Source organism: Buteo buteo, chromosome 13 (genome assembly GCF_964188355.1).
Source record: "Buteo buteo chromosome 13, bButBut1.hap1.1, whole genome shotgun sequence".
In the NCBI taxonomy this organism is placed as follows: domain Eukaryota; kingdom Metazoa; phylum Chordata; class Aves; order Accipitriformes; family Accipitridae; genus Buteo; species Buteo buteo.
The window spans coordinates 19,187,213-19,212,759 of record NC_134183.1 but is presented as its reverse complement, the minus strand read 5'-3'; the positions used below and the strand labels follow the sequence as shown (position 1 = coordinate 19,212,759).

Here is a 25,547-nt window from a genome sequence, read left to right as displayed (position 1 = left end):
TATTGCTCTCTCCCTTATTTTAGATGTTAAGTAGCTTATCCTGTATGTTCCCTCATCCCCTTTTTTCCTTTAAAGGACTGTGTGAATCTGTTCTGTGTCAGCCCTGCCTTCACGGAAATTGTGGGCAGTCTAGAGCAATGACTTGGAGAAGTGCTGGAACAGTGACTCCTCTAGCATTCAGCAATGTTTGGTGAGCTATTTTAGGGACAAGTGGAGCTGAATGGCCATGCTTCTGCTGCGCTGATATGGGGGGCCTCAAAGGAGGATGCTGACAGCCTCATGCATGAGGACTAAGTGATTTTTTTACCGCTATGACATGGAGTGAGATGGACAGGGAGTTTGGGTCTCAGACTGTGGATTCATTTCTACCTGTCTGAACCAGCAGAGTGCCCAGCCCCTTTGTTGTGCTATGAATAAGGCTTTAGCTCTTGGGTTTCATGAGGTGCATTGGATGGATAGCTGATTTGGGCCAGACACACTCCCTCCTCTTTCCTTGATCACTGTATGTGAATGACACTTTCCATTTGACCCTTCAGCTCAGTTGTTTTTGCACTTGTTCCTCCTTACTTACTTCTCCCTTACTCAGGATATCTCAGTCATCCCTTGCAGGAAAAACAGAAAGAGAGACAGCAGAGCTGCAAACCATGTCTGTGTACAGAAGCCAGAGCAGCGGCTCTCCCATCTGCTATTACAGAGTGAGTTTCACTGGGAAAAATCATTACTTCCAGGGTCAATTTTTTAAAGGCAATATTGAAATCTGTTATGAAATCAAAGCAAACAGATGTTGGATTTTATTCTAGACATTGCCAGGAGTTGGTTTTTCATCAGCTGAGATACCAAATTACAGTCAAAACAGAGTGTTTCAGAAATCAAACATCCTCACTGCACCCCATGCATCTGCATATAAACCCAACCAACAATTACCATCAGACACAAGCACACAGCAAAGGTGTGATTAATGACAGTCTGTCATGGGGAAATAGGCTTTATGACACACCTGAACACCCCTGTTAGGAAGCCAGTTTGGAACATGCCCAAGTTTCAGGTAATTGAATGTACCTACTGGGGTACTATTTACTTATTTATTTTTTAAATCACATGCCAGATACAAATGCCCAGAGCTAAATCATGCAGAGGTTGGATACAAAGTTACACCGAGTTTAGTGGAAAGCCAGTCACTAACTTCAGTGAACTTTGGATCTGTCCCCTGACCTAGCAGCAGCCAGGTGTGTGTCACACTGGTTTGGAGGTGAGTGAGCTGTGGAGCTGTGCTTGAGGTTCAGCTAGTGCCATAAATACGCTCTCATTTCATCACTGTGCCATGAGAGAAACACCACGTGGAAAAGTTGACTTTTATGTTACTTTTCACAATAGTAAATAGTGGAGTGTAAGCTATTAATAGCGTATTAGTTCTGGAGACTGTTTAGTTTGGTCTTACACCAGATTTTTCTCCTCATGTAATTTCTAATCCTGATTAATGGCTTTGGGGGGTTGTATTCACAGCTCCTGAATAAGAAGAAACATACTGTTTTAACTCACTGAGATCATGTGGCACAAACCTGACTGCTGACCTTTACTCTTCTGTTAGTGAACTTTGAACCGCTTTGCAGTTGTATAGATCTGACCTGTCCTTTCAGAGATGAAGCAGAATTCTTGGGCATGTCCCATCGGGGGCGTCTTGACACCCTCATTCATTATTTCCAGCAATACTGTGTGAGTTAGTGGTCAAATCCTATTGCAAACATACTATATAACATCCATGCAAATTTGCCACAGGTACAAACTCAGATCGCTACCACCACTCCAGTCTGATCCTTAGAGCTAATGTGAGGCTTCTGGTCACAGCCTCTCTGATCTTTGAGATAACTGCACCAGAAAACACCTCCAATGTTTTCCAGGCAAATTTTATTAAGCAAACTGTAACTGTAGATTGCCAGAAAGATTATCAAATGTCAGCCAGTAAGGCCAAAAAAAGTGTGAGTTGGCCCTGAATCAAGGACTCTCAAAGATCTGTTAGGTCTTAGGACAATTGTCTGCAATGCAGGGGTTTGCAAGGTTGGGCTTAAAGTTCTGCTTTAAATGAGGAACTGGTTAAAGACTGATGAGATTTGGCAACTATCAGGCAGTATTTCTAGTAATTTCACCCATAAATCAGCCTGTTAAGATGAAGCTTTGAAAGTACAACAGGAGAACTTCATTATTTGGTAATTTATAGTGCTGTATGTAGTATACTCCACCTTGGGAACAGTTACTTTGGCACGCACCAATCTTTCTGGATAATCTGCATTACATCAGTGTCTCAGGAATGTAAGACTGTGATTGAAGCAAATCCTAGATACAAATTATATGGTGTAACTCGCATTAGGAGAGACACCAGAACAAAGCGGTGGCTTTGTCATCAAGGAGATTAATATGTGAACAGTGGCTACTGTATCTTCATTTAAATGCTGGAGAGATTTGCAAGAGGAAAGCAGCTCACACAGGAAAATCCATTGTTAGCCATTGTTATTATTCCCAGAAAGAACAGAAAGTTTAGTGTGAACTTCAGAATGTCACTGATCTGCTACAAAACTGTTCTCCGAGTTCACATTGCAATGAAAGATGGACTCTGAGGTAAAGGAAAAATTATCCCATGGCTGAAAATACTGATCTCTGGGTACTGTACTTTCATATTTTAGCCCTGTACACACATGAAAATTAGGTGTGAGAAAGTCAACAGTACTCATCCCATTATCAAACTTTCCAAAAGTGCTTTGAACAAAGATCTCAGGGTAGAAGCCAAGGAAATAAGACTGCCCTGCCTACCTGCTGGTCATGGCCAGCACAGCTTCTGTAATATTTTAGGGATAAGTACCAGCTGGGCGTCTCAGTTTCCATGACCCTTCCCACCTTGCACCTTTTGCTAAATGCTGGTTGTTGCAGTGGAGTGGAAATATGTCCAGTGGTAACTACGTCTCCATTTTCTGAATAGTTGTGACGATTCTCCATTGCTATTAGCTTGAGAGTAATTCCTCCATCGGCACCTGTCCACTTCCAGCCATGGGATAGCTCATTTGGAAGAAAATCAGTTCACTGGAGAGCCATGGATAGATTTCAAAGCCTCCTACTATTGCTGTGAAGCTGGCTGCTGGGATTTCTAACTTGCATGTTCTGCCTAAACCCTTGTAAGACACCCCAGAGCTAGCCCTAGGGCTCTATTTTCTCATCATTTAGATGTACACCCTATGGACAAAAAAAGTTTCTTGTGTTGGCTAAAGATGCTCCTAGCCAGCACTACAGCACTACTGTTCAAATATCCTTTCTTTCTTTTAAATATGTGCTGGACAAGTAATGCACACAATAAAAGCCTGCTTTTTTACCATGTTAAAAAAAAAAAAAATTGCTAGCAAAGCTACAGTCTTCATTTCCCAAAATGATAGTTACAACAACTGGCATATCTCACCTTTTTATGTTCTGCCATTAAAAAAAATATCCAAATATCTGTGGTCCTTCTCTTGGATCACAAGCAAAGGGCAGCAATGAAAATCTTGATATGGCTGAGAAGAATCAAGAGAGACAGATGCAGGCCTCATTCTCAGTGCAGGTCTCTAAGCATTACAAGCACAGCCTTGGAGTCTGGGCAGAAGTAGTCAGTGATAAATCATCTACCCAACAGATATGAGCCAAAGAGCTGTCATTCATTTCTAGGTTCCCTGTACAGTGGCAGGAAGACAGAGATGGACTTCGGAACAAGTCTGAGTTTGGTTTCGAAAACTTGCTTTGTGAAAATAGGTACAGGGCATGCTGCCAGCCAAAAGTAAACCTCAGTCTAAACAGTGCATTCAGTTGGCCTACTGAAGACAGCCAGCTGCACACAAGTGTATGTGATGTTTAGCATCACAAAAAAAGGCTTTTGACCTCCTTCCCAAAAGAGAAATGGAATCCATTTCCCACTGCATCACCTTGGATCTGGTGGCAAGATCTGAACTGCTGGGCCTCCTATGAGGCACTTCGAATGTTCCATCATCATGGCCCACCAGGGTGGCAGAACCTCATCTGGGACATTAAGGTTGGAAAAAAAAGAAATAGGTCAAGTTCTTTTTACTTGGGTAATGAAAATTTTGGCTTTCTTTCATGCAGATATGTTTTCTAAAAGAAAGGATCTGTACTCGATCTTTGACAAACCATGCTAAATAGTAAAAAGACTTGAAGTTTATCCATGGCTTTTGATACCAATCTCCCCATGTAATCCAACCAAAAGAAGACAAAGAACCAACACCAAAGAATGCCACCGACACCCATTGACACTGCAAACAGCATTCAAGTATCTTACACGAGAAACACTTGGGAACAGCCTTTGCCTTTGCCATCACACATGTGGAAACCTTCTTACAATGACTATTGGTTACTAAGAAACAGAAAGGAGTTGGCATGGATTTAGTTCAGTTAATAGGGCTTGACAACACAATTTGCAATCACAGGACTTATAGGGACCAACGCTGCAGTCAATGGAGTCCCACATGCAGAGCAGCTGAGGATCTGGCCCAAACGTTGCAGCTGCAATTCCCCAAACAGATACCATTCCAAAACAATCAGTGTCTTGATGTTTGAAGTGTATCCTCTTCTGAAATAATAGATCAGCATACTTGACTCAGTGTGTTGGCCTTGACTTGGATCGCAGCAAATTCATGGGGATTTGCCACTGACCTGTGCAATCATTTACACATCCCAACCCTGAATCTGTTACCATAGTCATATTGTGTATTCTCCTTTGCCCCAATTTTTGTCAGATTTTTTAGTACATATTTGCTTAAATGTCAATTTAAAGAAAAAAAGCTAATTTTTCTTGAGTAACCTCATATTCACTTGTGATACCTCAGGCCCAACCCTGGAGCTTTGCCTACTGCATGAGATTCAGTAAGTTAACCTGAGGACCTGATTCTGCAAAACAGCAGTATATGAATAGAAATTGGTGGGAGTAACTCACAATGCATAAAACGTTTGGAGAATCAGTGCTGGGAATCATAAGTGAAACCAACAAGTCTGTTTTCAGTGTCTAACATAAAAGAAATCCAAAAGCAGGAAAACATGAACAGTGAACAATTAAAAAACTGTAAATATTCTTTCCATTCTAGTAGGCTGGGATGCTCATTAGAAGAGTGTAATTAAAATGTTGAAAGCAAAGATAATTTTCAACCTAGAAGAAGATTGTTTGGCATATTGTGGATGTCACTTTTTAAAACTATTCCCACATAAAATTTAATTCCCTTTGAAAGTAATAAATCAAAACATCTAATAAATGTTTATGAGATTATAATTGTAAAAACAGTTATCTTACAGATTATGTGAGATGGGAAAAGGTGGAAAAATTGCATTGACAAAGCAACATTTTGATAGGTTTGCACTTCTGAGATGATCAGCAAAGAATAAAGATCAATAAAAGCTTGAACACTGACCATGACTCAGTCAGACATCTCTTCTTATTAGATTGCAGGGTGCTGGGGCTAAAAGCCTCCTGTAGTTTCCTGGCAGCCAGACAACCAGTCAAGGCTGAAACTGTTCTGTTCCTACAGCCTTGTAAAGTTACCACCCTCAAGCAGTCTGTCTAGTTGGAAGCGGGTGCAACCTCCTGGCAGTGACCCAGAAATTTCTTATTTATCTGCACAAGATGTTTTGTACTTTCATTGGAAAAGATAAAAGATAGTTACTCTTCAGGAGCAATTAAGAAGTTCCTGAGCAGCTATAAAATCTGCTACAGAAATGGAGAATAGCTTTTTTCAATGTATATGAGAAAATTTTCCCACCATTTGCATCAAATGCAAATACCTTGACATAAGTAGGTGGAAAATAACTGGGACAAAAGAGTCAAAAGCAATAATGTAGGAAATCATTCAACAGGTTGGCCTAGCAATGCAACAGCACAAATGGGCTCCAGAAAGATGTGGTGCAGGTGGGAAATCCTACCTGCATCTCAGAGGAGGTGACAGATCACAGCTGGCTCCACAGATAAGGAGGAGGAGGGTGCAGAGGAAGAGGTCAATGAACAAAATCAGAGCCTCAGACTTCAGTGCTGAGACTTTGATTAAAGGAAGCTGCTAAGCACTGGTGCTGCTTTAGTAACTAAACAGAATGGAAGTGTGTGCTTAAAGGGAATCTTTATGTGCTTTGCTGAACTCAGTCCTGGAGTAGCACATGTTGAATGTATTGCTCCACACAGAAATGGCAATTCTGTATTCACTGAACGCGAAATAATTTTTTCTGGACAATTCCTTCCTCTTGGAGCAGCTTGCAAGTCCTGAATCTGCCTTTTCCTCCCTTTGCCTGATGAGGATGTGTGATTTCTCAGGTTTCTCAGAAGCACAATACAGAAACTCTGGAACAAAGACTAAACCAAACACCAAGCTGTATATAAATTAATGTTTAACAAGAGAGGGGAAAGTCTTAACTCTGACCGAAGCTCTTGTATCCTATACTGGATACTGTTGCTGGCAGGGAATCAGTAAAAATATTCAGAGGGGAGTGCTCTTTCATTTAGCTGAGATATCCTGATTATAACATGAATCATCTGCAACATGCAACATGCATCACTGAGCTCTTAAAGAGCTCAAAGATGGTGCTGAAATCAGACTTCTCTCCCACTGGAAAAGATTGTGTGATTTTGTTTCTTATTTAAAATCAGCAGCACTGGTAGCTTTCAAAATGAGAAACACAACTTCTTCATTCTGAATTTCAGACAGAGGCAATGGCTGGCATCCGGGCAACTGAATAAGAAGCAGACAGAATATCACATTTGAATTGAGTTGGGTTTTGTTTTGTGTTTCTTATGTGTTTACTAGAGCAGATGAGTCCAATGCTATCCAAGAAGAAGAGCTATTACTACCACTCTTTAAGTCTCCTCAAGCAGTTAAGAGAACCTCCACTCCACTAAAATGCTGCTGAGGGTTACTCACCCATCCCCTTGGTGTGGTTGAAGTCGCCTTTCACCACTTTACAGGTTTTGCCATCACCACTGCAGATTCCACAGCGATCCTCTTTGGCAGCTGAGCCAATGATTCCATCGCAGCCAATTTTCTAACGACAACAACCAGAGGTCCCCATTATTTTGTTTGCAAGGTTAAAGTATCTCTAAACATTGAGGTCAAAACTAAGGTAGACATCTGACTGAAAACCTGAATGGGAAGAGAACACTGTGAATCAGGGGAGCACTTGTTTGGAATGGTGTTGATTTTGTTATTCAGTAACCCCCTTCTCTAACACTAAGAGCATGAACTTTGATTCAGAAGATTTAACTGAAGAGAGTTTCACAAACACTAGTTATTCCAGATATTATCACAGATTCCATACTAACCCACTCTAACTTCCTTCAAACACAACAGATTAAAACAATGTTTCATGTTTGTATAGCAATTTCCATCTGAGGAGCTCAAAGACATCCCAGAGAAATGGACCACTACTGTGATAATTAGTTTAGAGAAGAGAAAAATGTGATTTCCTTAAATGAAAATTAACTCAAGTAACCTGAATCCTGGTCATAGCCCTTCACTACACAAAAATTCAGAGTGCTGTTACAAGCTCCAGTGCGCTGCTCACTGAATGAGCTCTGCTTCGGATTGAGATCTTAACAGGGAGTGTAACATTCAGTTCTGAATACACTTTTGCAATACCTTTAAAAAGACCTCATTAATCAGATGGCTCAAGATACCTGCAATGCAAAAGTAGTTCAATGAAAGCCGGTCAAGTTCATATTTGGCCAATCCGTACCATAAGATTGCTTACACAATTATGAAATTTTCCATATGCTTGCACTGTATTAAGCTTAGACATTCAACTGTAAAAAAAAAAACACCCAAACCCTAACACTTTCACCTAGAGCTTCACTTTAAATGGTATTTTCATAATTTTCTATACCTACCTAAACTTTTTTGAATAACAATCTGTAGCCTTGCTTCCACAGACAGGTATTACTACAATAATCACAGTGTTCTCCCTGTAGCTATAGAGACTGTGATGGTAATGTTCCTTATTCACAAACCATTTACAGGTTATGATGGTGAAGACTGCACATTTGTAGATCTTGAGGTTGATAAGACTTGCTGTCATTAGTCTCTACGTAAATTGTTTTCTGTCCATGTAAGACCCTCAAAGTAGTCAGCAATTTACTCTTACAACATAAAATTCTACTGAAACAAGAGTTGCCATTATGCAAGTTACTAGCAGAGCTTCTACTATTAAAAATAAGTTAAAGATTTATTCTCTGTAGATAAACAGTTTCTTGGCAAATGAGTTAGCAGGACTGTCACTAATAATACTTATTTGAATAAGGCTGTTGGGTCTCTCCCTTCCTTGCCTTACAATAAAGCCAGAGGAAAGTTGGAGAGATATCTTAGGGAACAATCAAAACAACAACCATTTTGAAAAATAGTGTAAGCAGGGAAATATTAAGAGAACTTGGGCTGTTTATCTAAGACTGTCTGCATGTAAGCAATGTAATTTGGACCTGAACTCAAACGTTTCTCGTTTCAGAAGACACTGGCCACTGCTGAAGTCCAGATGTATTGCAGGGACCAAAGATTGCCAGCGTTCAGATGTGTTCCAATGCAGTGTTTGTCTGGGTAAATCATTAGAGACAGACACATGCTGAGAAAGGATGATCATCCTAAACACATACAAGGGAAATGCTGCTTATTAACTAGAACAGCATGTGAGTTGGTGGACAAGAACTACAGGAAAAAAACTATATAAATGGGAGTTAAAGTAAGGTAGGAAGAAGACCATGGAGTTTCTGGCAGTTGCAATTCTCAAGTCTAAACTTCACACTCCTGTCCAACAAATAATTTTGGGATATTGAATGTGATTCTGCCCCCAAAACAGAAGGATGTCCCAGCAATTCTCCCTCCAGGAAAATAAATATGATTTATTAATGGGGTTGCTGAAAGGCAGTTGGAAATATATGCCTGCCTGCCACCCTGCTGAGATACTGGAAAGGCTGCATTTAATTTAAGACTCTAGTGCTATCTTTTATGGTACTGCATTGTTATTAGCACTATGCGAGCACACAAATGAATAAAGGGAATATACTGAGTCTTGAACCACACTTATTCCCAGTGCTATGCAAGGAGTCTGTAGGACTATAACAGAGGCAGGCAAAGAATGGGGAGTTAGCAATCACATGCTTTGCATTTACGCTGTAGTTTCCCAGATAATGTAAACCAGTGCAAGCCAGTAAAGCCTCTGAAAGAGTAAGTCCCCCCCTCTTCTGACACTGGGGCTCAAGACAAGGCATTTCCTCCCACATTTACTGGGTCACTGACACACTTTGACTTGAGAGACCCTCTCTGAAGGCATGGAAAGAGCACCCACTGATTCCACAAATATACCTCCCAAAACCTTCGCTGTTTTTTACCTTTCATCTTCACCCTAATTCCCTGTGAGTGGAGGAACCGGGAATAGCCCTTGCAGCCTTCCCTTCAATGGCACCATCCCTCCCATTGACAGGACAGACTTTCCTTTCAATCCAGGGCTTGAGAATTAAAGCCCCCATCAGATTTGGGCCAGGAAATGGCTTCTTACACAGGAAAATCTTTAAGAGAACAAAACAGTTTTCTTTCTTGGCTTCAAGATGAAAATTGGTGCATTCTTGCTACTTTATGAGGGAAAAATACCTTGGAAGCACTTTAGTCTTGTCAACATAAACATTAGAGCCCATTTCTCCCTCCCTAAGCCTTCCAATCATTTCCAAAGTAAAAGTGCATTTAATAACAGTACATAATGAAACAGCTTTTGTTAAGATTTGACAATGGATTCCAAAAGCTGCAAAGTCATTTAGAAACACATTACAGTGACCACCTTGGTCACTTAGATCCTTTGAAACCTCCCCACATTGAAAATACTGCCATTCTTCAAACAAGTGCAAAGGGGAAGAGACAGAGCTGGAAGGGCGAGGAAGCAAAACACAGTGAGCATTACCCTTCCTTGGAGGAAAGTATCAGCCAGCAGTCCTTGGACTGTTAATTGGGAGATATGTCCAGCTTTCTCCAAGGTGAGAAAGCTCCTGAGATTCCAGCACTGGGGACCAGAGGCTTACGCCTGAACCCCACCAGACCAGGGGGAAGATTTATGGAATCTGCACATCATCAGCTACTTGCTGACATTATGCTGTATACTACTGTCAATTGTTAAAATAGATAGAGCTGTCCTCAACCTGCAGAAATCTTTCCAAAAAGTGAGGGCTTAATTAACTGTATGCAAAAGAAAAATCCCAAATTTTACTGCTGAAAAGTCATGTTTTCATAGTGAAGAAACAATCCCTTAAAACCCAAATAGTTCAAGGGATTTATTTGATCTTTACCACCTCTAACTTGTTTTGCGCTGCTTCCTGTACAGTCAGCACACCAAGGTAAGGTGATTTTTTTAATTAAGAAGCACAAAGGCAGAAAGGGGAAGCTTTACATTCTGAAGAAAGACAGACCTTGTAAATAACATGCTGTGTGTTTTCTGACCCAAGAGTTATCCTGCAGGTGAGCAGACTGAGTTCATGAACCAGTCCATCCAGCAATAGCTGGATACTTTCAGTTCCATCAGTCTTGAATGGACTGGTAAGAAGGGAAGCAGTTTTGTATTCTTACCAAGATGATCAACTAAGGAGTCAGCAGGGCACTTGGAGCTCATCTGTGTTCAGAAGGAAGAATAAAAAGTAAAAAGCCAGCCTGCTGTAACCACCATCTGTTCAGTAGTCTGTGGGAGCATTTGCCACTGTCAGCCATGTTCTTGGACTCTTGGAGCTTCCCTGCACCATCCAACATGGACTTGGACAATAATATCCATAACTTTGGCAAAGGTACTGATGTTGACACCACCCAGGAGTTCCACCTCCTGCCTGTACTAGCTGTTGAAAGCCTGCAGTGCTGCAGTACTGCTATTCACAGCATCAATTGGACAAAGAGGAAGCAGATTTTAACCAAAGCCAGTCCTTTACCCATATTAAAACATCGAAATGCTGGCAAGAAACTTAAAGATAGTTTTTTGGGGCTTCAAGTCCTCAGCATGGACAGTCACAACTATATCCACAGGTTTCTTAATGATCTTCAACCCAGGCAGTCTCCTACTCTGACACCATGTTTTGGAACTATTCATTGACCTTTAAATTGGCAGGTAACTGCATGTTTGCTGAGCCAAGGCCTGAAATTCATTCTCTCTGAGCTGATATCTCAGTCCACCCTTCCTTCTCTCCCTCCCTCTTCTTCTCATTTTTATAATTAAACATCTGAAAATACTGCTTGTTGGGTGGTATTTCCAGCTTCAGTCATTGCTGGCTCCAGCATAGGAAAACTCTTCTGAATACACATCATTTGGATTCTTCTGTGTGAACTATTTTCTGTATTGCTTCGGTATTTTTTAATGATATTTTTATTTGTGTTTTCAATGGCTGTGTAAGACCTCAATTGATACAGCCTGCGTGAGTATGTTTTGCTACATAAACACAATTATTTTTGTTATATACACCCACCCTGTGTAAGAAATGACATTGTAGGCTCACAAAAATGTAATGCTTCCCATATGCTGAACTAACTAGCTGTCTCAATGGATCAAATATAAATATTGATGCAACATGTGCCATTTTACAGATTAATCATGTACAGAGCATGCTGGTTATGACAGACTCATCTACACTGCCAATTTTTTGTCCATAATATCCAGTGTCCATTGATACCTCCAGGGAGGGACCACATGAAACAGGAATGTACATATGTGAGCAACTGACATTCAGATCTGAGGGTAAGAGAATTCTTATTTCTTTGTTTTAAACACAACTGCACTTGTGGAGGATTATGGGTGTCTGTCAGGACTTGTACAGAAGGGTGAGCCTAGATCCCTAATCAAGCAGTTCATCTGCAAGTTACTTCTATTTCTGTTCCACAACAAATTTCGTGTGATGCATTGAAGTCCATGCAAATATCCTCCTGTCATTTCCCAAGCCTTCAGATTTTACCTGAATCGGAGCAGCTCTGCTGGAACAGGAGATATGCACCGCCTGTTTTAAATGAGCATTATCTTATCTGCATTAGATACGCAATTACACTTGCCCATTGACTTTGTGTTTAGATCCCTTAGCAGTTCATGGGGTTGCTAGATACAATTATTCTTGATAACCACTTTTTCATATATAGAGTGTGAAGGTTATGTGTCAAAACCACTGTGTTCTGGCAGCAGAGCAGGCTATATGAGCGAACATGCAAGTAATACAAAACCTTTTCCCATCCCAGGAACTCCTTTGCCTCTGTTCTTTGTTCACTTTCTGTAGTTACCCCTTTCTGATCCTTCCAAACCAGCTTCATCTGATTTGACACCTTTGACCTGATTCCACCCTGCCTATGCCCTGGTTTGTAGAAATGCCAATAGGCTGCAGATACCAGAGGATTTTATATCAAATGCCTATTCTTTAAAAGAGGCATCTATCATGTCGGTTCTGGATTTAAAGATAATATTTATTTATCGGTATATGATATATCTGTAGCCTCCCTTCCGGTCAATTCTTGGCTGCTCAAGCCACACACAAAATCTAAAGCCTCCAAGGTAGATAACACAATGAATTGTCTATTATATGCTCTCTGTGGGTTAACATAGAAGAAAAAGAGGGGGAAACAGCAGGATTTTTTTTTTCATTTGCCACTGTAAAGTACACTAAAAAAGTAGTAAGATATCAACAAAGTCTTGTTTCTTTTCTCTATGCCTTACTCACCAAAAGCCCCAATACTCTTTTTAGGCCTCAGATTACAGAAAATGCTACAGACCCAGAAATTGAAAAAAAGGCAACTATACAACAGGTTTCTGTAGTTCAAACAGTCTTTCTGGATTTTGTGCACATACACTAACTCATTTATCAAAGTACAGTGCTAAGCCAAGTTGTTCTATGGAGACAATCTACCCAGTCTGGAACATCTTGTACCACAGTTTGTAATGCAGGAATATGAATAATATATGGAAAATACTCAAGTGATGATGCAAAGCCAGAACTGCATGCATCAATCAAATGCCAAAATTGGGTACTGATTACGCAGAAAAGTGTTTGCCAGCAACAGGTCCAGTAGACAACTGCAATTTATCCTCTGCCACCTGTAGTCCTCTCCTGACACTCTGCCTATCCAATTAGCAAAAACTATTTCTGAAAATGTGTCAGTTTTCAAATTTGTGCTCTCCTTTCATACAGTATGACAATTGCTTTTGGAAGGAAGTCATTCTATAATATTTTTATTGTTCCAGGACAGCCTAATGTGTGGCTTGTCATCATTGAGTGTACTGGGGATTCGCCAGCAAGTTAAAAGTAGGCATGACATGACAAAACATTCATAAGAAAACTGTAGATAGAGCCAAAACCTCTTCACCTCTTAAATTGTTAAATCACGGCAAAGACTGCCCTTGATCTCTAGCCTGGTTCCGCTATACAGGAGGTCTGTCTTTTCAAAGAGACCTTAGATTACCTGCTGAAGTACAACCTGTAGCCCCCACTGGAAAGTTCTCATGCTATCATGAGTCTCAGACTAATCCTCCTTTGAGAAAAGCCAGCACAAAGTCATGTGCATCATAACAGTCGGCTGAGCACCTTGTCTTCTCCCCACACCACTGCTGTATGACATGTGACACCTTTTTTAGCTCTACTTCTGCCAGCAGTTTTCTATTAACATTAGCAGCACAAACAGAGTAAAGAACTGTAAGAGGTTAGAAAGTGCACTGCTTCCATGAATGTTGACTCATGAAATACACACTGAACAGTCTTGAGGAAGAACAAAACCCTTGGGGAATCTTCTCTTTGAAAGCCACTTGTCACTTGAAGAGAAATATGAGAAGATAAAAGCAATCTGAGTTGCAGGTTGCACTGCCCTACTCCATGACCGCTATGTTCATGCTAGAGAAAGCAAACGGTAGAAGCAGGTGAGGGACAGGCTGCAAAGACTAGATGGGCACTCACTCTCCTCCTCCTCAGATGCATCAGACTGCTCTTGTTCTCTAGCTTGCTATGGATATTTTGTCTCTGAAAAATCTCAGGAGAAAAGAAATTCTCCTTGCTAGGAGACTATGTGCATTTCAAGAAGAAAAGGTCAAAGACCTATATACACATTGAACAAGGCATCTAGTTTGCTCAGAAGATGGTAAGGATAAGTGCGTTTGTCATTACAATGTTTCTTCTAAAGGCATAACTTTATAAAACTCCCTTCAATTTTTGAGACCAACTCCTGAAGCTCTTAAATAGCTTTTATTTCATCCTCATTCTGGCAAAATTCTATCACTATCAAGAATGAAATGTTCAGCATCAAAACCAACTCTAATAAACAAGGACAGGACAAGATTGAATGAAGGCCTTACGATTTGTCTCAAAGGCAAGGAGTAAGATTATAAAAAGTCTAGGTGACTCATGAACCCCTATGCTAAACTTAGGGCTGACTTTCCTCTCTGGTGCTTCTATGCATGACCAAAGTATTAACCAGGTTTATTTACTCCAGCTGCCTTCAGGTCTAAGTGATAAATACAGGGATGCTGCTGCTTATGAAGATTTTGCTTCAGGGATAGTGAGGCTGACACCAAAAGGCTTCATTCACACTGTTTAGACTGGAGCTCAGCTCACGGCTTTTTAAAATGAAACTAGCAAGTTCACAAAGTACAATTGAAGGAAAACTCTCGTCCCTTAGTGTCCAAATGCAGTTAGGATATTTTTTCCTGCTTGCCTTCTCAACCCCCCCCCTCTACTCGCAAGAACAGCTTTTTTCTTTGCCATATTCATCTACATTCATTCACCATGGAACAATGATGCATGAGTTTCATTTAAGAGCATCTACTGCTGAAGGGGAAAGAGCTATTACATTTTCTTGACTAGATGTTCACAGGCAATGGTTACTGCTAATTTGTCTGTTACACTGGCAATGTGTCATTCCTGCCTTTGAGAGACTTGAACTAGAAGGAATACACAAGAAAATAAATAACAGTAATACCACCCTCTGATTTCAGCACTTATTCTCTTCTCCAGGCCCCCTGCAATGCTTGTTGCCAGGCTTTGTCTACACTGGGTAAAGGAATAAGGAGAAGAGTAATTAAATAAATATGCCAATTAAATTGGTTTAATAGGCAGCTAGTTAGACAAGTATCTGCGGCAAACGGGGTACACTGACACATATGGCAATTCTCAGCGCTAAACTGCATATAAGGCAGAAGAGTATTATAAATGAGTTCACAAGGCTTTCAAATTTGCTCGGCTTGAATTGATCATTTTGCATTTTCTCTCAGCCACATGCAAATGGACTGAATGTTCTGCAGCTGTCATCACCTCTTTACATAGTTAAAGGCAGTTGCACCCAACTTAGAGTGCAATTTGCTTTTCATGTTGTACCTCCAAAGCTCTGTGCTCATAAAGGTTTTCATTTGGAGGGGAGCTGGCTACTGCCTCTCACTGGAAGAAGAAAACGTACATTGCCATAAAGTCTGATGTACCGTTTGTGGCTGATGTGAATGTTTGGAGCACTAAAGCTGGCCAGCCCAGTGTAATGGTCAACAGCAGACAGCTGGAGATGCACAGCTGGCCTTACTATAAAAGTTTATTAATGGATTTTTTAGTTTTTTCAGATACAGCTGAAAACAGGGAAAAATTAAGTAACTTGGGATGCACCATGAACCTGGCTCTATGCAAGGCACTTTGTATTAAAGAGCATAAAAAGAATCAAACTCATGCTGGCTCCCCAGCAACCTGCTGTTTAGATTCTTCATCTGAATAAATTAGAAGGACTGAATTAAAAACGCCTCTTCAGCAGCATTTGGCAGGAAACAGTGGGAAGTGTCTCCTGCAGCAGTGCAAAGTTCAATCCGGACAAAGATTTTTCACTTATCTCGTCACATTGCTATTAGTAAAGCTGCATTATGCCCCCAAAACCTCTCTTATACCCAGGTGAATATTGATTGTGTTCATCTATCTCCCTGCCTGGAAGGCTCAAAGCAATAAAAATTGGTAGTTCTTAATCACCACTCACCGAAAACAGAAATAACGCCAAATTTGGTGTGTCTTGTGCCCCCAGGGCAAACCAGCATATCTCCACTGAAGTTAGTGGAAGTAAAGGGTGATGCTAGAAAGCTGTTCTGATGGATACAACAGGCTGGTTAATACTGAAAAGAGGGACTCCTAGCATACAATACAAATCTAGATGAGGATAAACTTAGAGGAAGAACTGCCAGGAAGAATCCAGCACTGGCAAGGTTGCATAGCCAACTAAAGTGTCTTTCACATCACTAACGTGTATGCAGCAAATTCTGAACACACGCTACATGATTAGGAGAGAGAAAAACCACTAAGCGTCTGTCTGCCCTGACATAGTGTCCGTGACAAATGACTTGAATCCAACTGCAACTCATTGCTAGGAGCACCCATTCCGAATGACTTCCTGTAATTTATGATCTTTAAATAGACACTTTCTTCTCTCCTTTCCCTTGTCCAAACCTTAAATCTCCAGTTAGTAGGGGTCTACACAACTCCACTAAGTTTTCAAGGAATCTGAAATAGCAGCTTTAAGAGATGGCCTCCCTAAGCATTCAATGTACTGCATTATGAACTGTCTCACTGCCCAGCAAACCATGAACAGTTGTGTAACAAAGATCTCCCACACCTAATTTTGGTTCCATATGTAATTTGGCTAGAGAAGTAATCATCATTGCAATGGTATAGGCCATCACACCTTTACTCCAGGAAAAGGGAATCAAATCCAAAGACTCTTGAACAGTCATCTTCATTTCCATTCTTTACTTGTCTGACCAGAGACAGAAGGAAACAAGCATGTTCAAGGTTTGGCCAGTCCATCCAGGGACAACCAAGGGGACATTAACTGTCCCACTGCAGTACAGCAGAAGGAAGCCTACCCTACATTCTCTCTGGTTTGCTCTTTATGTGACCCAAGCAAGACAATGCAGATGAGAGGCAGAAGAAAACTGGCTTGGGCTGTGCTCTGGGCTGCAGGATCTGCTCCTTTAAACCTGTACTCTTTATTGTGTAGAGCTTTAAAACCTAGTTTGTGGGAGGAAGGGAACCTTTTCTTACTGCAAGGGAAACAGGCCTTTCAAACAGTTTTGATGGGCCCCTACAGTAACTCACCTTGGCATTACATAGCAATACAGCCAACAAAAATCACACAGGGGAAGCTACTGGCTCATGCAGCTGCAGAAGCCAAGGAGCAACTGGTATTGAAAAGCTTCTTCAATATTTCTAGGCAGGAACCAGGTAAACCTGAAAAGCATTATGATGCTGGCAATGTAACTTCTGTAACAGGCTAGTGACAATTTGTAATCCAGTTTGAAGCATTACTGTTTTTTTCAGTGATTCCTCTATTAGCCAAAACGGAGCAGTTAAGCAAGCCAGATTTCCACTCCCATCTGCTCCCCTCACAGAAGTCCCTTCCCACCCAAGCCATGTGATGACTACACACATGCAAATGTGATCATTGAGCATTCCCAGCTGTTCAGTAATAATCTCATACCTTGGGCATTTATCATAATTCTTGGACCAAGACACAGGGTTGTGGAGCGCTTGTAATGGGTCTTATAAAATAGGGTTGCCCTCTCACCTCAGAGACAGCCTCCCAGCCACCCACATGGATGCGTGTTCTTCTAGGATACATACAGCTGCCCCAGACTACACATAACACTAGAAATAAAACAAGAGAAAGTCACTCCACCTGGCACTTGCCATGTACACAGAGGTCGGTCTCATAAGGCCCACATGGAGTACCATCGAGGACTCTGTCTGCCACCAGCACGGGGGAATCCTTTCCCAATGGAGAGCAGAAGAGCTCACATGGTTTATCTGGGAAAAGAAATACAAAAGCAACTGCCTTTAGGAACAGGACAAACAAGTGTTTGAGGCAATGGTGATGCAGTCTCTACATTAATTGATTTGGAAAGGTATCTGTTGATATTGTCATCTTTAAAGGAACATGAACCTTTCAATTTAAGGCCTGTCATTTCCCCATTTTAAAATATCAATATTCAAAGGGTTACACTGATGAGATTTTTTAAGACACAGAAAACCATTTAGTCAGTATGCTTCTATGTACCTGTTTTTGAACAGGATATGTTCATTACAGGGAAGATTCAGCAGCCTGATATGAATGACCAAGTCACTGTGTGAGCATCTCAGACTAAATTCAGGCTAGTGTCATGGTTTAACCCCAGCCAGCAACTAAGCAGCACGCAGCTACTCACTCACTCCCCCCCCAACCAGTGGGATGGGGGAGAAAATTGGGAAAAGAAGTAAAGCTCGTGGGTTGAGAAAAGAACGGTTTAATAGAACAGAAAAGAAGACACTAATAATGATAATGACAACACTAATAAAATGACAACAGTAGTAATAAAAGGATTGCAATGTACAAATGATGCACAGTGCAATTGCTCACCACCCGCTGATCGACACCCAGTTAGTCCCGGAGCGGTGATTCCCTGCCCCCACTTCCCAGTTCCTATACTAGATGGGGCGTCCCATGGTATGGAATACCCTGTTGGCCAGTTTGGGTCAGGTACCCTGGCCGTGTCCTGTGCCAACTTCTTGTGCCCCTCCAGCTTTCTCGCTGGCTGGGCATGAGAAGCTGAAAAATCCTTGACTTTAGTCTAAACACTACTTAGCAACAACTGAAAACATCAGTGTTATCAACATTTTTCACATGCTGAACTCAAAACATAGCACTGTACCAGCTATTAGGAAGACAGTTAACTCTATCCCAGCTGAAACTAGGACACTACAGCCAGTGATTTTAGAAGAGCAAGCTCTCCAGTCCATTTCTACACTTGATGGACTGACTTTTTGCATCAGTTTGCCAGTAAGAACACTTGTATACATAAATTTAAAGCATTCTTGCATACATGTTACCTGCTATTTCCTTAAACTGATATTTGTGGTCCTATCAATATTTCTGTCAGTAACTATGCTGCTAGAATATCTAGAGAAAGAACCCCCAAACTGATTTGAAATGCATCAGTAAAGTTGCATTTTTCATCCATGTTAATGGCAATAGTTATATTATATATTTAGACCTCACTTTAGAAAAGCTACTATTGTGTTTAACTAGAGGAGTTCAGTAAAAAAGCTTTTTCAAATATTTATTTTATTAACTGGCAGCATACAGCAGATGTCAGGGTTTGCTGACTGCATTTGCCATATGTTTAAGTAACAGATATTTAGGCAATGTAATGTTTTTCCTTTGGAGCTGACTCTGCTACTCACGGACTTGATCCAAGGAAGAACCTATAGACATTCAAATGGAAACATGTTTTGTTCTGGATAGTCAAGTACCTCCGCTCATCAGACGAAAGAGAGAAGGCTTGCCAATACATTAAGCTAAGTGGCATAGGCCTTTTCTAAGTTTCCAGTGCAATCAAAAACCTGCAGTCAGCTCCCACCTGACTAATATATGTAAGTAGAGTTCAAGCACAGTGGAGATTAGCTCAAGGTTGATTTGGATCTGTGTCTATTTAAATGCTTCTGGATGTCATGCTTTGATATGCTGGAAAAAGGTACTTGAGAACATTGCATGGGTGCTCTAACATGCTTCAAGAAACAGTGATATTGAGATGTGAAGCTGAGCTGCCCTCTGTCCATCTGTCTTGCTTGACAGAGGAACTACAGGCATTTTCTGTGGATGTTCAAACTCCCTGCCATGTGTCTGATGCAAAGCAAATTCACAGAGGCTGGATTTTTATTTCATTTGCAGAATGAACAGAGGAGCTGGGAAAGCTGTTGAAAGTGCAGCTTGTGCAGGAAACTGCTAGTCTGACTGCCTCTGGACAGCCTCTCTTTCTGCAGCTGTGAGATCTGCAACAGGGCAGGAGAGGTTTCTATTTTGCATTCACGGAAACTGGGGCAACATGGCTCAGGTGAGTGAGGCTTTGCTAGACAGTAGGAACAATGTTAGCTACTATCTTTTAGCAATAGCTTGTTCAGTCTTCAGGTGGCCAAAAAATGGCATATTCCCTTTCTGTGGCTGAATGAAGTTCCCACTGCAATATGCTACTAATTCGAGCAGCACTGATCAGAGAAGATCACTGAATCATCTGGGTTTTTTTCTTTTCTCTCCTGTTTACAGATCCCTCAGCAACCCATAGTTCATGATAGGAAATGGAGAAAGGAGTAAAACAGCTCACTCCTGGAAAAAACTGGGAGAGTTTTCTGTGACTGAAATTAGTCAGGGAAGTCGCTCTGCAGTATACATTCACGCAGCAAAACTACCTGGGGAGCCGGGAAGAGGGGAACAACAAGCAAAACCAGCCTGTCTCCTGGGGCATCTGAAGGAATTGTGCTCTTGGAGGGTCTGCTATGGGAACTGAAATGCTGTCTGTACGCTTGTCCTGGTGTCAGACTTAATTTGTCAGTGCTAGCACAGGAAAGGGCTTATCCAGTGTCTGGTCTTCTGGTATCAGTTCCAACACCACCCTCCTCTGTTCAAGCATGTCTTCAAGATGACCAAATGAAACTAGCCTTATCTGTTTTTCAGCAGAGTGCAGCAAAAGATGTTTGTTCCTGCAGAAAGGACATTATTATGATCCTTTTTCATATCTCCCCAACATCTGGTTGAATAGTAGATGAACAGCAAGATCCAGCTAAGGAAGCATTAAAAGAATGTAGGTAGGATAGGCAAATCATGCTGAAATGCCCAGAATTAACACATCCAAAATGTCCCAGGGAATCCTTCTTTTTTTCAGTTCCAAATTATTTTGAACTATCTAATGTTTAAATTCCCATTCCCAAATACCTGCATGTTCAGACTGAGAATCAAGTCAAGGCACTTCTCCCCCAGCATTACAAAAAGATGAGTGAAGAACTGACAGCTCTATCTTTGTTAAGAATGCTAAAAGGATAGCAGGGCAGCACCAAGAACAACTAATTGTACTTAGTCTTTCAGCTCGAGCTAAGCGGAACATACTGTAGCCTTCTCACCAACAAATGGGAGTATTGCAGATGAAATCAAGATGGGTTGGGAAGCTGCAGTGAAAGAACAGCAAGGAATTACAGAGGAAGATGAAAAAACTTACCATCAATGATGACAGCTGTCAGGAGGCTTTTCTTCTTGTTGGTGTATCTGTCATGGGCCTGGCACTGTTGGTCCCTGAAGCTTGGCACACCTTTAGGGCAGGGCAAGTTCTCACACACAGTGTGCTCCACACTGGCTCCCCGGCAGTTCTTCCCGCCTGGCCCCGGGCTGTCGCAGGAAAGACAAACCAGGGTCAGCAGGAACAGCACAGCTTCTTACAGGCACACCTTCACCTAATTTTCCCTGTCCAAGGCAACTCTTGAAATAGCAGGAAGGATCCTTCCTCTCAGATGTTCCTCGCTGGAGGGCAAATCCTGCTCTCAGTGGCTCTGACAGAAAATTATTCAAGTTCCATTCTGGATCTATAATTGGCTTATTATAACAGATGCTCTGGAGTACTTCAGAAGCATGTTCTTTTGTAGTAACCTACACACAGATCAATAAACAGGAGCTGCTTACACATTGCACACCTCAGATAAGAGGTAATCCAAAATGCTACTCACCTGTGAGGACTAAGCAGCCTTCTTAGAAGATACAGAGTGTTTAACTGTTTGTATTCTGGTCACAAACCAAGGGATGTGACTAATTTTGCACTGCTGATCTAAATTTCTTCTTTGACTTCAATTCCTGTCCTAGCCTGTTTTCAGATGGAGCAGGTAAATGACTGAGAAAGAGTGAAAAGAATGTGTGTATGTGTACCAGGAGTTTCAGAACAGGACTTGAAGTAAGGCACTCCCAAACTTTGGGTTCTACCGTGACATCAGGCCTGAGCTCTGACTAACTCTTCCTGTGACCTGGGACAAGTTCCTTAACTGATGGTGACTTGTGAGGGTTAGGCTTTGGAAGGTGCACTGAGCATGACACCTAAAGTCTAAGTATTATTTATATTTGCACAGTCAGGCAGTTCAGAAGATAATCTGTGGTTCCATCACAAATACCAAAGCTAAGTATTTACATTCTTAATGGGGAACCTAGAGGCACCAAGGTTATGTTACTGTGCCCAGAATCACACCAAATACCCAAGGCAGAGGCAGGCAACCCAAAATATTTCACCTTTCTCTTCTCACCATTTGCTTTGACCCTGCTTCAAACACTCTTAACAATGGAGAGACAGCAAACATCTCTTCAGCACACGTCCTCTAAGGTTCTGCCTTGAACAGTTTGAAAAGAAAATAACATAGAAGTAGCTATAACTTGTGCCGTAGGGTGTCCAGAAACAAATCTGTGCAGCAGATAAACTCCATCCATGAAAACCATGCCATTTTACACATTTGTTTTTTAAACATGCAGGAAAGGCCACTAATCCAACATCAGGATTAAGCACCTGCAAAATCTATTTATTCTTATTTATGATTCCCTAAAGAAGGAAAACTCAAACTCTCAACAATAGCCTATATTTTCTTTGCAAAACAAAACACAAACAAAAAACCCAAGTAAGCAAAAGACTTAGCCATCCTAACAGACAATTTCTTTAGCCACTTGCTCATATTCTCCTGAATTTGTCACACACCTATCTCCCCAGCTGTAATCAGCAAAGACGGATAAAGTAATGTTCTTACTTTTCTTTAACAGATGGCTATAAAAAGCAACTCCAGCCAAATTCCAGATTTTAGCAGTATGACAGTTCATTCCAAAAGCTTCTTCCCCCCTCCCTCCCGGAAGACCAATGAACATCAGGCTATATCACTCAGCTAATTAGAAACCAAGGCCCTCACTGTATATCATTTGCCCTGTTCATTTACACACTGGCTGCAGGACTGGGTCTTTGATTTCCTAGCTGTTCTGGACTTGATGAATTCAGCATTCGGTGCAACAGAAACGTGATTCTGCACAGAAAAGCTTTACACTGAATTTCAGCCTAGATCAGATTTTTACAGTAGCTCCATTAATCCCAGAGTGTTTTGGTTTTGTTTTTTTTTTTTTTTAATGGAAATGCTGATCTCCAATGACACTGTAACATCACAGAGAGTCACCAGAAGAACAGCTTGAACAAAAGCCTGCTTGCACTGCTAACACCTCTTTTCTGCCATGGATACGTGCAAGGCAGCAGATGTGCTGAGGCTAACCCAGAAATCTTTCAGGAGGATTCTGTCTGCTGCCTTAGACTGGATGAGACAGACACTCGGTCCATATGACTAGAAGCACGACACAAGCTTCTTTGCACATGAACCCTGCACTTATATAAAGACTTTAGATACAGGAACTTTGGTTTCAGCACCATCTCTGGCTGCAACAAAAGAGATGTAGTCATTGAACGTAAGTGACTCTGTGCATGTTTGCATGTACATGCACAGGAAAATGAAGAGAAAAAAAAAAAAAGAAAGAAGTCAGAATACCCAAAGAGTAACAGAGCACTCTCTTGAGAGCAGGGTATCAAGCTGATGGCCATGGAACAGGAGACACAGCAGGACTACTATTTACTGTGCTCATCAGCAGTTGCTTTGGCTTTAATCTTGAAATGTCATTAACTTGTGAGGGACTTACTATGAGTTTGCCACTGCAGACTGGAAGCAAGCAGCTCTCACTGTTGGTAATAATGGTCACTGGCAATACCAAAGTAATAGCCAAATCCATTAGGAGACACAGACTTCCTGAGCACCCACCACTCCCAGTCAGTGGGAGCCGCAAGAACATAGTGCCTTTTGGCCTGCTCTCCTCTGCTCAGCTCTTCAGCAGCCTGAGTTGTCTTCCCTTTGTAATTAAGGAGTAAAGTGAACTGCCTCCTCCTGATGTAGTTTCTCCCAAATTTAAAGAGTTGGATGCACTCATCTCATCAGCCACAAAACAACAGAGCATCCCACAGATCTGGGGGATGTTTCTACTCCCAGTAATCCAACAAAAACCAATATACCCAACAAGATCTTCCCACCTCAGCTCCCCTCTGTCCAACAGCATCATACTTTATTTCACAGTATGTTGCTGCTTTCTGCTAAACTAATTCTAGTAAAACACTAGTAGAATATACAGCATCTATTCAAGGGGTTCAGGAACAACCAGATAAACAGACATGGACAGGCAGTCAGAGAAATGGACAAGACATAGCTCTGCCATGCCAATTATGTTCTGCTCTGTTACTGTTTGGGTAGGGAATGCGGAATTACTGACTAATCTTTTACTTAACTACCTATGTAATAGTATTTCAGTATTACAGGCCTATTGGCACATTTAAACAGGATACTGAGGGTTTTCATCATGCAAGATGAAGACAACCAATGACAGTCACTCTCTCTGGTCTCCCACAGTTACATAGCACTTGTTCATACACCTTTCTTTTCCTGCTTCACTCCATTTTTGCAGCTTCATCTTTGTGTCCCTTCCACCTCTCCAAATGCTAAGGCCAAGATTTTGGGCATCATCTCTAACAGATTCTGCCAAAGAATCCAAAGGAAAAGATCCTTGTAATCCCAGGTCCCAAGCCCTGTATAATATGGGCTCTAGCACTGCCTGGGATTTCCAATAAACAGTATAATTCAATCAATGACACATGCCTGAAACAGTGACCGTGCGAGATCTCCTGGTAGACAACTTCACGGCCATCTTCCACTGTATTTATGCCAAGAGAATACACCCACTAATGGAACTGAAGAAATCAAAGCCCATTTATACTACTGTGACCCTTTTACATGACAAGAGGGGACTGGAGAAGGGGTGGAGATCTCATTCTGGTGTTCTGTTTAAGCCAGTGGTTTTCTCTTCAATCCCACTGTATAACAATAGTCCAAAGCCTAGACAAGAACACGATGCAGTACAACTCAAAAGTCTGCATGTGCAAACTGGCTCATGACACACTGCCTTACAATCATTTGGAGGCAATGCATGCAAATACTCGGAGAAATTATAGAGAGAAAAAAACAAGTCAAACAGTGAAGCAACTGGTTTAAAAATACTGATAGTCCCACAGGCTCAAAAGTCAGCTGGCAGGAATAGAGACCTCAGTTAAAAAAAAATAATCCCAAGACCAAATATATATAAAATAAAAGATAAATGCCTTAGCCAATATTTTTGGACAGTGAATAAACCAGCTGCAGAAGTGGACTGATGCCAGGAATTTGAAGTAAAAGAAGATCACGCGTGTATTCCCAGCCAAGAATGTATATGAGCAAGAGAATTTTAAAATCAGTGTGCAATCTTGGAGGGAGCATTTCCTGTAATTTAAGGAATGATGATGAATGGATTTAGGTTTGGTCAGCACTGTGGTTAAAGAGACTTTTTGTAGCTGACAGCAAAGAAATCAGCTCAGTTCCTTGTTCAGGGAAATGAGCTGGTAAAAATCAAGCCTTGACATTATAGACATGCAATTGCAGTTCAGCATTATTTAATGAGAGGAATAAACAAAAACATCCCTTTCACATGAATACAGCTCAGCAGCAGCCACTGTGTGCCTATCCATCATCAGTCTTCAAAGTGACTATGTAGCTAGCCAGAATTTCAGCCTCTATTTAAAAAGTTTCCTGTGCTTTGTGGTGAAAACCTTAAAATATGAATAAAGTTAGAGATACAAAACTTGGAGGGCTGCTC

General features: G+C 41.3%; 1 protein-coding gene across 1 annotated transcript in view; it reads right to left on the bottom strand.

The window, feature by feature from the left end:
• Nucleotides 1-25,547, bottom strand: part of ADAMTS17 (ADAM metallopeptidase with thrombospondin type 1 motif 17) — a 199,538-nt gene that overhangs the window by 58,793 nt on the left and 115,198 nt on the right. Inside the window, exons 13-15 of the mRNA XM_075044993.1 lie at nucleotides 21,031-21,197; nucleotides 17,685-17,812; nucleotides 6,930-7,050 (exon numbers count right to left, since the gene is read on the bottom strand). Coding sequence (XP_074901094.1) covers nucleotides 6,930-7,050; nucleotides 17,685-17,812; nucleotides 21,031-21,197 — 416 coding nt within the window. The remainder of the gene's footprint in view (nucleotides 1-6,929; nucleotides 7,051-17,684; nucleotides 17,813-21,030; nucleotides 21,198-25,547) is intronic.